This window comes from Callospermophilus lateralis, chromosome 1 (assembly GCF_048772815.1).
Source record: "Callospermophilus lateralis isolate mCalLat2 chromosome 1, mCalLat2.hap1, whole genome shotgun sequence".
Classification (NCBI taxonomy): Eukaryota; Metazoa; Chordata; class Mammalia; order Rodentia; family Sciuridae; genus Callospermophilus; species Callospermophilus lateralis.
In genome coordinates this window covers 60,725,391-60,743,145 of record NC_135305.1, presented here as the reverse complement: position 1 = coordinate 60,743,145, position 17,755 = coordinate 60,725,391, and the positions used below count along the sequence as shown (strand labels likewise).

General features: G+C 33.9%; 1 protein-coding gene across 1 annotated transcript in view; it reads right to left on the bottom strand.

Moving 5' to 3' along the window:
- Positions 1-1,304: 1,304 nt before the first annotated feature.
- The window catches only part of Gnai1 (G protein subunit alpha i1), an 87,148-nt gene continuing 70,697 nt past the window's right edge, over positions 1,305-17,755 (bottom strand). Inside the window, exons 5-8 of the mRNA XM_076835040.2 lie at positions 17,196-17,324; positions 8,897-9,026; positions 7,715-7,868; positions 1,305-3,426 (exon numbers count right to left, since the gene is read on the bottom strand). Of these exons, the coding sequence (XP_076691155.1) occupies positions 3,236-3,426; positions 7,715-7,868; positions 8,897-9,026; positions 17,196-17,324 (604 nt within the window). The 3' untranslated portion in view covers positions 1,305-3,235. The remainder of the gene's footprint in view (positions 3,427-7,714; positions 7,869-8,896; positions 9,027-17,195; positions 17,325-17,755) is intronic.

The following is a 17,755-nucleotide window of genomic DNA, read 5'->3' as shown; positions in this document are numbered from 1 at the left end:
ATAAAAATAATTTTTTCAGAAAGGTACTACAATGAACGGAACTATAGATACCACAAGAGTGTTAGGGACTTTAGGAATGGAAACTGGGGCTTTCTTTTCTTAATAGGTTTTTTAAAAAGAAAATCAGTCTTTATTTTTAAGAGTGAGAGTAAGAAGATACAGAGATTTCTCAAATAACACTGCCCCACGCATGCACAGCCTCTGCCATTATTAATATTCCCATCAGAGTGGTACATTTGTTACACTTGATGAGCCAAGGGAATTAAAAAGAAATTGGGACTTTTGTCTCAGTTTGGGGAACTTGGACTGGTCTGGCCTGCCATGTACAGCCAGGGAACTGAGAAATGTGACTGGCAACTCTACATAGAGGACCAAGTACTTCTCTCAAAAGGACAGAACAGATACCAGTGAAATCTAAAAGAGGTATCACAAACAAAAGTACTGATGAGTAAAATAAAATTATTAACAGATATGAATGAAGACTTCATATGCACCAGGCAGTTTCAAAGCATATAACATGTACCATGTGGTATAATTCTTAGAGGAGAGAGCCTGGGCGATGAACAGAGCACTACTTGGATGTAGTATAGGAGGAGAGCAAGGAGTAGTGAAGTGGGCTCAGATGATGGAGAGCTCAGATGATGGAGGCTAAGTTATATTTCATTTTATTGACATGTCAGAGACAATGCAGGTGCCTGCACAGAATGCAAAATACTCACAGCTCTTCATTAACTAATCTGAGTTAGAGGAGGAAGAAGTGGGAGATGGAATTTAATTTAGTTTGTCATCTCAGTTGGGAAGTTCAGCAAAGACCTGAGTTCATCAGGTTGCTATGGGAATGGAAAACAGAAAAACAAAATAAAAAAAACCCAAAACATTAAAAGATGTCCTTGAGGGTATGCCCCAAATGACTAAGGACCTCTCAATAGTACCCCGCTTTCAGAGATTCTACCACCTCCCAAGAGCACCATCTAGGGACCCATGACTTTAAGGATGGACTTTCGGGGGACACTCAACATCCAAACTACAGTAGTAGCTAACATATCAAAATAAAGGGTGACAACTGGATTCAAGGGAGAATGATGATGAATTTAGTTTGGGGCAGGTGACGAATTCTCAAAAGACATTCAAGCAGGTAATCCCAAACATGGCATAATATTTCAATATGAGAACAAGTGGGGCAGGTAAACTCAAGCTTCTGAAATAGAATTGCAAAAAGAGCACTGTGAAAGAAGAAATGAATATGCAATACAATGATACTTAAATTCTAATGCATATTGGGTTTAGCCAACAGGTTTGTAAAATTTTAAAAATTTAGATTTATTAGGATTTATTAGTAACACAATCACAGAGAATAAAGTTCAAGAATTCACCAATGATGATCACCAGTATGTGCTTCTTTGTGGCTTTTAAAACCATATTCCTCATCATTCAAATTTATTCATAATTTAAATTTCATAGATAGCTTCACAATGTGGATCTTACAGGTCTTCCATCAGTAAAATTAATGAAAACATATCTTTCATGAAGGCACATAAAGAATCTAAACTAACACATTTAAGGAATTTCGCTAACTTCGAATTTCTTTACAAAGAAGGAAAAAAAAATCCCCTAATGAAACAGATATGAATGTAGTTCATGGTTACCCATACACACACATAATCACATATTTCAACAAACATACTTGAACAAAATGACAACACATAACTAAACTCAAGAACCACTTACCAGCAACGCTTACTGAAAGACTTAGTTTTTCAGGATGAGTAAAAAAAAAAAAAAAAAAAAAAAAAAAAAGCGGCGGGGGTGGGGGGGAAATGGGAGCAGGGAGTGCTGTTCATTTGGTTACAACAAGGTCACAGAGACACCTTGTAAATAATCGAAAGAAAAATGATTCTACCAATGTTCAATATCTAGCTGATACGTAACACTTATTTGACCATACACACAATCACTGATTCTGTTAAATACTATTACTCATTTTCTAGATGTTACTGTCCATTTAATTGTCAGAAATAACAGTATAATTTAAAAAGAAAAAAATATAAATTTCAACAAGAGAATCTGAATATCTAAGAAAAAAAGTCATTTTAACCTAGTGTTATAATTAAATTGGAAACAAGTTACATGTGTGAATTTAAAGCTTACATAAAATATCAGCAATAGAGTATTCAAAGATCTTTTGTGTTATCCTGCAAACAAGAAACTATTATGTATGCTAAGTACAAGGGATTTCCCAAAGGAAATACACAAATGAATGTCTCAAAATTCATTATGCTAAATTATTTTTTTACCCACAAAATGCTCTCAACATCCACCTAAACTTAGTTATAAATAAAAATGTAGTTATTTAAAGTGTATAAAATTAATCTGGCATCACCTTTAAGGTAATGCATGAATACTATCCAGATATTAAAATTCAAAGTGAAAACAAACCAAATGAATAAAAATTATGTGTTTATAAGTCTAAGATAGTATATCCTCAAAAATCTGAAGTTTTAGTTTTTCAGACTAAATCTAAGGTAGAATCAGAGCAGCATGCACTCATTAAATAAAAGAATGATTAAAATGCATACATATTGAAATAATTGATCCAAAGACAGGTATACTCATCCTTTTTAAGAACGTTTCAATAAAACACATTAAATTTAAAGAACAAATCATGTTATTAAAATAGTCTGTGCAATGTTTGTACAAATAACATTTTTATGAATCCAAGTATACATATAATCAAGATAAGGGGCTGTGACATTTTCTAATATCAATTATTGTACCTAAAAATTTATAGGACATGAACATAAATAAAGCTTTTTAAAACTGGCAAATACAGTAAAAGTCTGTCATTCAGTACAAGGTACTTAATATTTATGTTATTTCCAAAGCCATCACACTAGAATTATAAGTTGCCACTCTTAAACTTAAAAGTAATGTGGGAAATAAAAGTTATAAATACATTATACATACATTTGCATATTTACACTTACACAGAAATCAATATACTAGAGCCCAGCGTTAACACTGTCCTTCATTTTCACATTCAGGACCATATTTCACAATTAAGAAAGGTCCTTCTGTTACTTTCAGCTAAAGAAACAAAACAGAACCACTTTGGTCAGATCCCAGATGCATCTGCTGTATAACTACATTCTGTGTTGCTGCAAGACTCTAGTCTAGAGAGATCCATACATAAGTACTCATTTGGTTTGAAAATGCATTTTACTATTAACTGCAAAACTTAGAAGAGACCACAATCTTTTAGATTATTTTTTATGATGACATCTGTTACAGCATCAAAAACAAACTGCACGTTCTTAGTATCTGTGGCACATGTGAAGTGGGTGTATATTTCCTTTGTGTCCTTTCTTTTATTGAGGTCTTCAAACTGACATTGAATATATGCAGCTGCTTCTTCATATGTATTTGATCCTGAGATGGGAAAAGCAAAGAAACAATGTAAAAAGTTAAAGTACTTACACTGCTAAGCAAAAGGGATCATAGAATATAAAATTTTGACTCTGTAACTGCATTTTGCCTTATAGAATGAGAGGACTTTTCTAAATGAAAAACATCTAACAACCTTTAAGGACTATAAGTTATCCTTAAAACTAAAATCTCCTTTGCACAGTATTCTATATTTGTTATGATCTTTGTTCTGACCTCAATCTCCAAATGCCCAATCTTCTTTTTACTCTTATCCTCTATCATCTACAGCCCAAACTGAATCACTAGAGTGCCTGATGGTGGCATGCTATTGCAGTTCTAGTCCAGTGGCAGATCAATAATGCTGGCAGAATGCTGATTTTTCTACCCCCTTTCTTATTTACACATTAACTAACATTTATCATTTTTTCTTTATTCAAAAATCGTACAAGCATGTACAATGTAGCTTAAGGCTGAGATTACAAATAGTGAATGACACACTCCTACTTTCAAGTTACTGACTAAAGACTTCAGAAATTGTTTGGCAGTACTAAAGAAAACTGCATGCATGCTCTAACCCAGCAAGTTTAGTATATACTCGATAGATACTACTATCTGTACATATTCATTAGAAGACATATGAAAAACACTCACAGTGGTACTAAAGTTCATCGACTGTAGCTGGCTAATAAATTCTGGTATATTCATACAACATGTTGCCATACAGAAATGAGTGATGAGAACAAAAGTACCGCAGGAACACAGAGTAACACAGATCAATCTTCTTAATGTTTTGTTCAACAAAAGAAGCTAGAAACAAAAACTCTACATACTGTGTGATCCCACAAGTGTTTAGAAAATATTCAAAATACACAGAAGAGGACAAAAGTCAAGATAATGATTACTCTGCGGCTGGAAGGGTGAGAGGGAGGTACTTGATCAGTTAAGGCTGGGAGGAGGCATGAAAGGGCTTCTGTGACCCTCCAACAGTCTCCTAACTCCAGTGGTGGATGTTACTTCTCCACTTTTCACTTTGCAAGTTCACTTTAAAAAATCCAATACTTTACTTGTACTGTCTATATATATATAATGGTACTGCAATAAAATATATTAATAAATACAATATGATAAATAAAATAGTTGAATAAAATGGTCCTTTGAATACATTATTTAAATCCCTATTTAGTACTAATAATCCAAGATTATATGTCTGGCTTTCAAGGTCCTCTGTTACCCAGTCTGTTTTGGATTGCTATTCTGAGGCCCTCTACTCCCCATCTGTCGCTCCCTTTGTTTCAGAAGGACCCAATATACAAACTGCCTGCTGTGTTGCTGAATGTTTTCCTCTGCACTGTCCTGAACCACCTGATTTCCCCAACCAGGCTTTCAGGTTTGCTCACGATTGTCTACATATAACTTCCTAATTACCCCAATTCAGATGGGCTCTGTACCATTAAAACCCCCTAAAGACTGTGGAAACACTCTATTTCAGTTTTTGTTACGTTGTTTTAACAGGGTCTCAAATTCCTTTTCAGCATTATGTCTCCTAACCTAGAATGTGAACACATCAAAGATAAACATCATCTTCTATAGCTTACTCAGTTCCTTTCATGTCTTACATGAAACCCTGTAAATGAACCATGACAAAATCCATAGGGATGCTGGGCTTACAGAACTCATTATATAAAGGACAAAGAAGTAGTAAAACTTGAATAAGTTTACATTTGAATTCTGATATTGCTAGAAGATAATCATGTATTTTAACAAATCAATTTTTATCTTATTACAGCATAATAAGGTTAGTGCTCTGAAATTTTGAAGCAATGAACAGTGTCTGCTTGGACCAAGGAAATTACTATAACCCCTTCATTAAAAATATGTTTTGGAGAAAGAGCTTACACTAAGTGCTCACTGACTATAAATATTTAGCGTAGTTGGTTAAATTACTATACCAAAGAGCTACAAGTTACAAGACTGAGCCAATGAGCACATTTCTTAATCTGACTTTAAATCTTAAGAAAATAACAGCAAAGTGTGGGCTTCAAGGTGATAGGTATTTCTGAACACGTGACGGAACTTTCCTAAACAAAAATGAGTATACAAAAAAGGAATAAGAACATTTTTAAGAATGGAGAACTGAGAAGTTGATGATATAATTAAAAGGGATCTGAGTAAAAAATATGAGCTTAGTTTGAATTTCAGGTGCTAAGAAATGTAGAGGGAACCCAGCAGTTGTTAATTCAAGCCTGGGGCTCCAGAGAGAAATTCAAGTTGACAAGAATGTGTCAGAGAACAGATAAGTCTGCGAAAAGGCAGAGTGCTGCAGGACTGCAGGACTGCAGATGGAATCCAGTGAAATGGCAACACAGGAAAAAGAGGTAGAGGAAGAGAGCACAGGAGTAGGCAGAGGCTGGAGATACAAATGAGGGTGTGGCTTGGGGGCCAGATAGGCTTGTTCCATAGGAAGCAACAGCCATAAGAATGAGAACTGAAGCTGAAGTAAGCTGCAACTGAATCAATACTTACAGCATGCAGTGCAGATTTTAAATTATAATCTTAACACTGAAATATGAAATAATGATCTAATAAATCTTTGTGGGCAAAGATTCTGAAATCAGGAATTCTTGCTAATTTGACAACATAAGCAAAAATTCTTGAACACATTGTATACCTGGCAAGGAAAGGGCTAACAAGTACATGCTTGGTTGCTGTAAAATTGCTATAGGTATACAATATTTATGGACTAATTTGGAAACTTTTTTATGAATTAATACATAATAGCTACTTCAACATAAAAAAACAATAAAAAATAAACTGAAGAACATGTTCAAGTAAGGGAAAACTGAGCTACCTTATTCTGAATTACTCCAATCTTGGAATTTGAACAATAAATAATTTTATTCCTAATAAGCACTAAAAATCTTTCTGAATAAGGTAACTTAGGATAACATGACTTTCCAAAAGCAAAAGTTTTTAAGCAAGTCACTGTATAAAATTATTGTGAACCAAAGTATAGCTTCACAACACATAAAAAAGTGCTATAATAATGAGCAGTATTTCCCTTTTGCTTCCACAGAGAATTTGATTAAATGTAGTCTCATTATTAGTGGTCTGGATGCAGGAGAGCAATCGACTTGGGTCTGGAACTAACCTCTATGGGTTTGTCAAGCTCAAGCATTCACACTTATATGAACTGAGCAACCCAAGTACTGACACACAGGATTGCCTAATATTGCCTGGAAATGGCAGTTATTGATGATACAACTATTAATTATTATTAAGATGGACTAAAAATGTTGTTTATAATGAAATAGTTCTTGAGATTTCTTTTTTTTTTAAGTAGGAAAGACTAGACAAGGGTTAAGTAATAAACTCTTCAGAATATTTCCATTTAGAGATTATTTAAGTCAGTGGTAGCTATAACTTTTACAATTAAAGCACAGAGTTCTCTTTACTAAAATAAAATCTTATTCAAAAGCCCAATGTGTAAAACAGATGAGAACTGAATAACTGTGTAAGAGAGGAGCTGTAAGATGGTAAGTGTGGGAGGGTAAGTAGCTCTATTCCCAGTGCTCGCTCCTGATTGCAGGTTAGGAGGGGCCAGACTAGATTCAAAACAATGTATGAACCCAATTCCTGATTTTACAGATGGTGTACTGAAGCCTAGATAAATTGTAAGTCTTGTTCAACGTCAAGGAGCTAGTTTTGAAAAAGCTAGAATTGTACTTCAAGTCTATTTTTTTTTTTTCACTCCCAGTGCTTTTCCCATGGTAGTGAAATTAAAGCATCATCAACAGTCTCGTTATTGAAGTTTAGATTTCATAAGAAACCTTCTCTGATGAACCTTCTCTGATGGAACCAGAGACAGCTGTCTCGCCGATTCCTTATAAGAATGCCCATGTTCCTTCTTAGTGGTATGGTGCACTGCTCTTGTCTGTTTATGAGTATGTCAGTCTTTGAGTTCAGACAGAGAGCAGAGACATGTTTTATTTATGTGCATCCCACAATACCTCTCATGGGATCTGTTTCCTGGATGAACAAACCAATATTTTAACTTTATGAAGACTTGTAGTCATCACTGAAAATTATCTATCAATCCGCTTTTCCATAAAATGAACACATTTTCAGTAATCTCACCCACATCTTGTGCTCAAATGCAGTTTGATAAATAATATCCCCTCAAGGTATAAGGATTACCAAGTTGAGAGATTTAAATCAACTGAAATCTTGCCGTAGGGAAGGCTTTACTTAGAAATATATGACATGTTAAGTTATTCAAAGAAAAGCAAAATACCTGCATATTCTGGATAGCATATAGTGAGGGGGCTCTTTTTGATTTTTTCTTCAAAGAGATCCTTCTTGTTTAGAAACAGTATAATGGATGTATCTGTAAACCACTTGTTGTTACATATGCTGTCGAATAATTTCATGCTTTCATGCATTCGATTCTATAATAAAAAATAAAATCAAGTTTTTATTAACAGAAAGGATCTGGATGACTATTTTTAGAAAACACAATGTTCAATAAAACAGGGCTTATTAGTTGAAAAAGAGGTAACTCTCCACTAAAATGCATTTCTACCATTTCAGAACAAGCACACTTTGATCTTAGGTGAGACAGGTGTCTCATGGCTTTTTGCACTCAATAATTACTTGCTGAGTGTTCGCTGTGAGTTCTGTGCTATGCCTGGAAACATCCTGATGCAGGATGTTATAATCTGCTGCCCAACAGTGAACATCTGAAAAGAATTTATGATTATAGATGTCACCTCTGTTTTCATTAAGAGGTAAGTGGAGCTTTTAAAGATTAATAAATTAAATTTAACAAGTAAAATTCAAAGAAAGAAGACTTTCAATTCTTGTTTCTTGCCCTTCCAGGGTCTGTATTCAGCAGGGACACTGAGATATTTTATAGAGCTGAAATGAAAGAAAGTGTAGTGTTGCACTGTACCTACTGCAATATAATTGTATATACTTGATTTTAAAAACACAAACTGAGCCTATCTCTTCTTTATTTCCCCCATGTTGCATTAAAGTTAATTTAAAGTAATAGTTTAAATTTCTATTTCTACTTCTCCAAATTAATGGCAATGAAACATATCTAAAAATTACAAAGCACAGCACACATCAAAGATTACTAAACTGGCAGAAATAACAAGAAAAAATGAATCTTGGATTATAATGGACCTAACTTTACTTTCATTTAGTGTGTAAGTACAGCATATTGGAAATGCACAGTTAAACATACAGGGTTGAGGTAAAATTGACTCTCAATCTCTTCAAGATGCATCTGTGATTCTTTAGCATTCTTTCCTTTTATTATGCAAACAGAAAAGTTGAAGAAAAGAGCCTGAACTTTCAAATAATTTAGGCATAAGCAAGAATTTCTCAAGAATTTTTCTCAGAAAAGTTCTTGGCAACACCATCTCCAGCTCTGCATATTTCATGCTCAAGCTTCAAAAAGGGTTGTACTTGCCATTTCTTCATCTTCAGCTAGAACCAGGTCATAGTCACTCAGGGCCACACAGAAGATAATGGCTGTCACTCCCTCGAAGCAGTGGATCCACTTCTTCCGCTCAGACCTCTGACCTCCCACATCAAACATTCTGCAAGAGCAAAAATCATGAGTTGACATCCCTTACATGTTCAAAAGCTCCAAGGGGCTCTGTAAAAATGCTCCAAACAGCTGGAGGAATGTGGGATGGGAAGAAAGGAGAAAAGGACTGAGTGGGAGGAAAACAATGTCACAAATTGGTTTTCTCAAAGGGAAAAATGTCTGGTTTTTTTTTTTTTTTTTTTACATCTTTGATTGCAAAGCGGGTATCTCTAATAAAAATAAACACCCTCAACAAACAAGACATTCATTAACATATGAGAACACTTAGGACATTAAAGCAAATACAAATGAAAGGACTGTCCTACATGTAAACACTGAGAAGTCACATGAAGGAACTGGGGAATACAAAGATCAAAGAGTACAAATTCAATTTGCCAGTCATGGAACATTAGGGGCAGAGAGCATGACTTCCACTTCCTACTGTGAGTTTCTCTCAGAGGCAAGAACCAGTATGTTATTACTTTCATGTAAAGGAGAAACAATTCCAGGTAGGAAAATGTAGGATAAGCAAATCAAATTCAAATAAGGGCAAAAAACTTGCCTAGATGGAAAAATAAAATTATGGTATGAAAAAAAACGAGAACTGAAAATATTAAATAAATGGTGGACCTACTGAATAGTCGTGGAATTTGGAGTGGGGAAAAAAAAAAACCCTCAGTTTTTACACAATATACAATAGCGGACCATTACAGGTAAGTGAACGAGGTAATAACACTTTCAAACTGCATAGCGACAGTGGCCTTTTCCTCTTTTTCCTGGCAAGAGATTATAAAGTTAAGCAAAAGTTTAAATTTGCATAGACTACATTATGCAACCTAGAAATAACCACTTATATAATGGAAACACCATGCAAACTGGTACATTTTTAAAAGCTCCATTTATCTAGATGGTGCACTAATTAAAACAGTCCCTTGTTTAATTCCCAGGCAAAAAGAAGTTTCCCTACAGAGCAGTATTGGCCTATAAACCAACTCTGAGCACATCAACTACTATTGTTACTTTTATCATCATTTAAAAATGCAGCCTTTGTTTTGGTTAGCCAGAAATTTTTCATTAAAGTGTGCCACATAACAAAAGAATTCTACCACATAAGTCAAAATGGATAAGAAACAACAGCAACAAAAAAGGATAGAATACAAAATGGATAAGATGCAAAAAACGGCAATAAAGGTCAAACAAGAATAAAGTAAAAGAAAATATATTTATCTTAATTGCATAAACATTTGTAACATTGCTTTAGAACCTGACTTGAAAATAATAGATAGCCAGAGATATAGCCTTTTCTTAGAAAACTACTCTGATCAAATGTTACCTATTCTCTGTCTTTTCATTATAACAATCCACCTCAACCCATCCCACATTTTCTCTCTGTGCTGGTGACTTTTGTGTTATCACCTTGACTAAACTATTACAGTTATTTAATCAAACACTCCTCTAGTTGCGGCTGTGAAGGAATGTTCTGGGTGCAGTTAACATCTATAATCAGCTGACTTTAGGTCAAGAAGACTGTCCTCAATAATATGGACAAGTCTCTTGCAATCAAGTCAAAAGGGGCTAAGGGCAAAAACTGAGGTTTCTCAGAATAAAATGAAACTCTTCCACAAGACTGCACAATAGCCTGTCTCTGAGCCTGTAAACCTGCACTACAGGCCATCAGCATCACCACATGGAAGTCAATTCCTTGAAATAATCACAACTTATTGGTTCTGTTTCTCCGGAGGATACCAAAACTGGTACCAAGACAGGGGTGCTAAAAATGTGTAAGTAGCTTTGGAATTGGAAGATGAACAGCAAGTAGAAGAATCCTGAAGCACTTCACAGGGGGAAAAAAAGAAAACAAAAATCTAGACTATTTTGAAGATACAGGTAATAGAAATACAGGCATTAAAGACTCAGATGGAAGTGAACAGTGGGAAATCTTTCATTGTTTTAGAGAATGAAGATATTGCCATGAACAGAATGCTCATAGACAGATTAACCTTGAGGCTGTTTTTAACGAGGTCTTAAAAAGAAACAAAAACACATTATATCCTGTAATCCCAGTGGCTTGGGAGGCTGAGGATCGAAAGTTTAAAGCCAGCAACTTAGTGAGGCCCAAAGCAATTTAGTGTTAGCTGGTACCAAAGGCGGGCTGCTGGACATGTTATACATTGTAAAATGATAACCAGTTGGCTGAATTGAGTAGAAGACAGAACTTGTAAGCAATGATTGTAGATGTACAGTGAAAGATATTTGTAAAGAAAAGTGTGAAAGGTTCAATTCTATTTTTCTATTTTTCTCTGGTGCTCACAGTAAAACAAGAGCAGAAAGGTAAGCTGAGGAATGAATTATTAAGCAAAAGGGAACCACACACACACACACACAGGGAAGAAGGACTCCTGAAAAGAGATAAATACTGGAGTGATATAGCTACAAGCCAAGGAATGCCATGAATTGCCAGCCACTACCAGCAATTAGCTAGGAAGAGGAGAGGAGATTCTTTCTTAGAGCTTTGAGAGGGCACAAAGCCTAGCTGACATATTGATTCCAACTTTCTAACTCCCAGAACTGGGAGAAGATAAATTTCTACTTGTTTTGGTACCTACTTTATGTTAATTTGTCATGGCAGCCTGGGAAGTGAGCAGATCCTCTTACCAAGTATTTTTTTTTTCCTATAAATTCTTCTTTTCCCTATTGCTCATCTCATAAATATTCAACTTGTATAATTTATTTTCTCTTCCACACCCCAGTTCTACCCCAAGAATGTAAAGATGAAGAATTTTCTCTTTTTTGTTCACTTTACATCCGAACATTGAACACACATAGCAAGTACTTCACAAATCTTTATGGTCTGAATAAATAAACCATGCCTAAAGAATATTAATACTTTAAAGGAATAATAGACTTTGTTATGTTCAAAATGCAGATCTACCAGTTACTTTGTGGAAAACTTAAATATGAAAGAACTTTAGTCGTTATTTAATAAGTAATTTGACTACAGAAGAAAGCTCTTCAATGTATATATTTAATCAATGAAATATAACTAAATGAGGATCCTTCATGTATTTCTTATGAACAAAGATCTTTTGGTCTAAGCCAGTGATTTTCAAACTTCAGTGAATGAGAATCAATAGGTGGGAGACGCGATACTACTGGTCTGGGGAACATATGTTTGAAAGTCAATTAGTTCTTAAATCAAAGAATAACAACTGGGAATTGAGATCAGAAATGACTGGACTTTGCTTAACAGTTCAGTAGCATTTAGGGAGAGAGAGATGAAGATAATCACTGGAAGAACCACTAATTTTTATCAGTCTTAAATGTTCCATGAAAAGGCAGATAAAATACAAAGCATTATTCATTGTTCGACAAAGAAGACAGAAATATCCTAATTATTTAATATGTTTTTTTAAAATTATGAATCCCTCTATTGTTTAAAAGAATAACAAACAAAAAAGTAGTATGTTCTCCATAAAAAAAGATAAGACTTTTGACTAGCATCAAATAGGGAATGAATTTGAGTTTTCACTGGGTTTCTGGAGAGAAGAATAGAGGGGAGGCTGAATACCCTGAGATGTGTGCTTACCTGTCCTTGGACTGTCACCTAATACCACTGTGATCAAGACTGAGCAGTACAGAACTGACCAACTTGGATTTCACACTTATAAGCAGAACACTATATTCCAAAACCTATTACACATTTATAGTAAAGGATTATATATTTATCGTACACTATGCAAATTTTCTAATAGAAGGATGCATTAACACTGTATCTGAAAACGGTTTACTAAAACTGTTGATTCTTTAATTAAAGTAAACCACATGGGCATGGGTAATAAATGTCCATTCAGAGAGATGATAATATAAATTCTTAAATTAAAATAAATGCCCTATTGCCTCATTTTGAATTTGTTAATGCCAAACACACAAAGAAATTTGAACCTTAGTTAACTCTTTGGTTAAAACCAAAGAATTATAACATGAAATACACTGGAACTACAAGATGATGACTGCATAGAGAGTTCCCAGCAGAATCATTCTAAACATGTTTCTGCCCTCATCCATTCTCCAATGAGGAGAAAAGAAAAAGAAAAGTTGGGCTGGGTGATGGCAGAATAGTGGCTCAGGAGGGTGAGGCAGGAGGATTCCAAGTTCAACCTCAGCAACTTAGTGAGGCCCTAAGCAATTTAGCAATATCCCATCTCAAAACTGAAAAAAAAAAAAAAAAAAAAAGGCAGGAGACTTAGCTCAGTGGTCACATTGGTTACTCATCTCTGGATTCAATTCCAGTACCAAAACAAACAAACAAACAAACAAAGGTTGGGGGGGAGCAAAGTTGGAATCATAGATTAGCCATGCTAATAATTTAACAGAACTCAAATAAAGACAAAATTTATCTGAAGTTCTAGAAAAACCTGTGTTTATTTTGTAAGTCAATAAACCAGAGCACTAATTACTAATTAAATACTTTCCATTAAAATATACCTCACCCAAGGAGCCCAAATGGAGCAACGTAAATGGACTTCCTGGGAATCACGGTGAGAGTCAACTTCACTGATCTTAGGACATGCTTGATGTTGAAATGACAGTTTTAAAACATGCAGCTAGATTTTACCTAAATAAGTGAAGAGTGTGGTCTGAAAAAAAAAATACTTAAAGTACATTTAACTAGGATGAAAAGTGAATTTCACAGTCAGCTTGCCCTTAAGTATCAAGTAACTGATTTAACATTTGCCATTATCCTTTGTCATCATTTACAGTTTTAACCTTTGTGATATTTTTTTAAATAGGCAAAAATTTGCTTTATCTTTAAGCATTTGACCAAGATCAAGGCTGTGATAGACTCTCTGTTAAGAATCCTTTTTTTTTTGGGGGGGGGGAATATCCTGATAGAAATTCTAAGATATTTTTTAAACTATAATTATTAATATATATTATTTTTAAAATTTATTTATTAACACATAATTGTACAAATTGATGGGATACATCTGTATTAACTGTGTCCGTCCACCCTTCTTTCTATTCTTGGTGCCTCATTTTCCTCATTGGACTTTTTTTATTAATACATATTATTTATACAGCTACTTAATAGGAGAACTTAGACCTAGAATCCTTACTTGCTTATATATAAACTTATATCAAAATAATTTATAAGAACACAATCTTTAACAAAACAAGTAAAAAAAAATCAGAAAGTAAGATGCACTAAATTTAAAAACATAAATTCTCTTTTTAACAGTAAACTTCCTTAAAGTTAACAATCACTTAATAGTTTTAAGATAAATATGATGACAGTTCCCAGATCAGACATATCACATGGTCATTAAGCATCTGACAAGTACAGTAGTATACCATAAGACAGTAAGTAATTCAAGGAAAGAGAACACCAGTAGCTCAACATGACTCTGGGGCTTAACAGTGAAATAAGCTCTGGGTGCTGTGGTGCACACCTGTAATCCCAGTGGCTCAGGAGGCTAAGGCAGGAGGGTTGCATGTTCAAAGTCAGCCTCAACAACTTAGACAGGCCCTAAGCAAAGCCTTAGTGAGACCTTAATAAGGCCATGTCTCAAAATACATAAAATAGAAAAGGGCTAGGGATATGTGACTCAGTGCCTAAGCGCCCCTGGTTTCAATCTCTGGTACCCTTACACACACACACACACACACACACACACACACACAAAATTAGACCGCTTCATGAATCAAGCACAGTTAACACTGCCAGACAAACTAGCTATGATCTGAGTATTCATTTCAGAAAGCACAGCAATGATTTTTTTTTTTTTTTTTTGGTGGATAAAAGAGGACATGGAAAACTGAAATGGAACTTTTGTTCTCTAAAAAACTCAGTTCCTTGAACCACTGATAAATCAGTAAGAAAAGGAAGTAACAAGTGTATTCTCTTTCAGATAGCTGTGGAAGCAATCAGAGGTATAGTTGCAAATATTTAACAGTGCTTTCAGCTTGTAACAGTTAAGCTTTCTTTAGGAAGTGAACCAATGATTTTTATCTCTGGCTTGGAACATTTTGTTAATGTTTTTAGAAATTCTGCTTTACTGTCATTATCATTTCAGAGCATTAGTCTAACCCATAATTCATATTAAAGCCCTATTTTAGAATGATTATCTTGAATCAAAACATTTTCAATCAAAGTAAAAAAAAAGAGAAAATAATAACAATATGGGATACTCTTTGTAAGCCAAATTATTTTTGACATAATTACTGAACAATTTGTTGGTTGGTTGTTTTTTTTTTTTTTACTTTTAATCTTTTGTTTTTCATTTTTGATTCTACATTTCTGGAACTATGGGGATGGAGAAGGATAAAAGCTAAGGGAATATATATATATATATATATAGTCTTGTAAAGTTTGAGTTTTTACAAAGAATATAAAAATCTTCAGTAACAATTTGAAAAACAAATCTATCACAAGTACAAAACAAATGATCTATCTAAACTCTTATAGTATTTTAAAAACTGAACTCTAAAAAAAGACATGTAGCATAAAGATTATGAAAACCTTAAAACAGAGCACAAAGGCATTTTTATTTATTTATTTATTTATTTATTTTTACAGGGACAACTGGTGCATGCTCAATTTGAGTCAGGCTGTCTGCAAAGCTCTGCAGGTGTACAGCAGCACCTGACTGCACCTTATGCATGACTGCAGCTGCAATCTTCCTGAAAATGAATCTCAACCTTCTTGGATTTAAAAACAAAAAATCACACCAAAGAGACAAAAAACTCTACATATTAAACTAAGAAAAATAATAAAAATAAAATCCACATATCCACATGTTTAATTTTAGCATTTTTTTTCTATCCAATACTACTTATTAGCTAATATTTATATGGATCAGGGAACATGTGGGTTTTCCTGAGTGTGAATAATGTGACTGTTGTGTTGGTGAGATTTAGGCTCTGACTCTGTGAAGGGCCTCACAAGCTGTTCAAGGGCTTGGTGTTCAGTTTCCCTTCTGCTGGGCACTTAAATGGCACTTAGGAAATATGACATTTTAAATGAATTTGAATTATGAGAAGCTAGTTTTTTTTTTTAACTTGCTGCCCTCTTCATATAGCTTTAAAGTATGGAAATGGATAATACAAGGGGGAAAGAAAGGAATAGCTATTTTTTTTAAACCAGTATATATATTTTTTTCAGATCAAGTAAAACCACAGTGGTCTGGGATTTTTATGAAAACATAGAAGTTTTATGTCAGTAGAAAATTCTGTGGTGTTAAATCATTTACTCATGCACATATCTTTGTACAGGATATAAAACCTCATTTTCCTTTATCTTATTGTTATTACTTTAACTGGAATAAGGTGCATAGAATTGATGAGCAACAATGCACACATACAACAATTCTGACTGGGTGAGTTCTGAATTATTAAGTGGAAAAATTAGATAAAATAGCAGATGACTCGACAGGGAAAACTAGATGAAGGTAACTGATGAAAAGACCATACAGATAAAATAAGAATTTACAAATTATAACATTATATTTGCTTAAGTCCAACAGTTTTTCTCTGATCTTGAAAATAGTTATTTATTGGAAAAAGAGAAATCCAATTCTGGAAATTTGTATGCAATGTTTTACTGACCTTCCCTGAGCCTGGTTCCTTATAAAATGAGGGAACAGAACTAAAGGAACTCTAAGAGCCCTCCCATTAAAAGCTAAAATTCAGTGCTTCTCTGTTCAGACCTCAGGAAGTTAATATTCAGTACACTTTAAGTAAACATTTCTCATCATGAAATAGTGCAAATATCACTTGGCTATGAATAAGATTTTTCTTGAAAAATTTTAAAAGCCACCCTTCTTTTCAAACATTTCCATAAATAAGCAAATAGTCTATTGATAAAACCAGAGGGCAATATTTCCCAGTAGTTTCTGTTCAGAAATAAAAGCCAAAATACTATTTTCATTTAAACCACTGTAAAAATTACAGGCATTTATCTGGCATTTTTTCTTAAATAAAAATGAAAATATTCCTTATAACATTCCTTATATGAATGCTTCTCTTTTGCCCCCCAATTATTTTGTTTAATCATTTGTGCAAAGTTTTTCTGACTGCAATTTCTAAGCATAAAAATGTTATTAACACTTACTATCTTTTATTTCTAAAGCAATGTGTTTTATACCTAAATTTATAAATAATATGTTTGGAAGCTACTCACTTAAAATGAAGATCTTTGAAAGTAAAATGGGTTTCAACAATCCCTGTAGTTTTCACTCTGGTTCTGAGAACATCTTGCTGAGTTGGGATATAATTTGGTTGTGCTATTCTGTCCAAATCATTCAAATAGCTGAAAAAACAGACAACAAAACAACATGTAAATCATAAATGTTGCCAATAAAAATAATCCAAAACAAAGACTATAATATCTTAATGCAAGCCATACTGTGAAATCACTGGAAATGTTTTTTAATTTCTGTGTAATGATGTAAAACAATCAATTTAGTCTTAAATCTTACAGGATTTCTACTGACTGAAATGAAACTGTTTATAATTCTCCAACGACCAATTTCTTTTAGTATTTTTAAAACATGCACTTTGTCTTTTAGGTTCAGTAATCCAAAGGAAAAAGAGAATTTTGAAAAAAAAATCCCATGCTAATGAACACCATGAATTTATGCTTATTATTCATTACACTTTTTTGATGAACTGTACTTATGTTCTATATTACTCTTCTGTTAAAGATTTTAAAAGTTTTAATTTTGGTGCAAGTACTGAGGA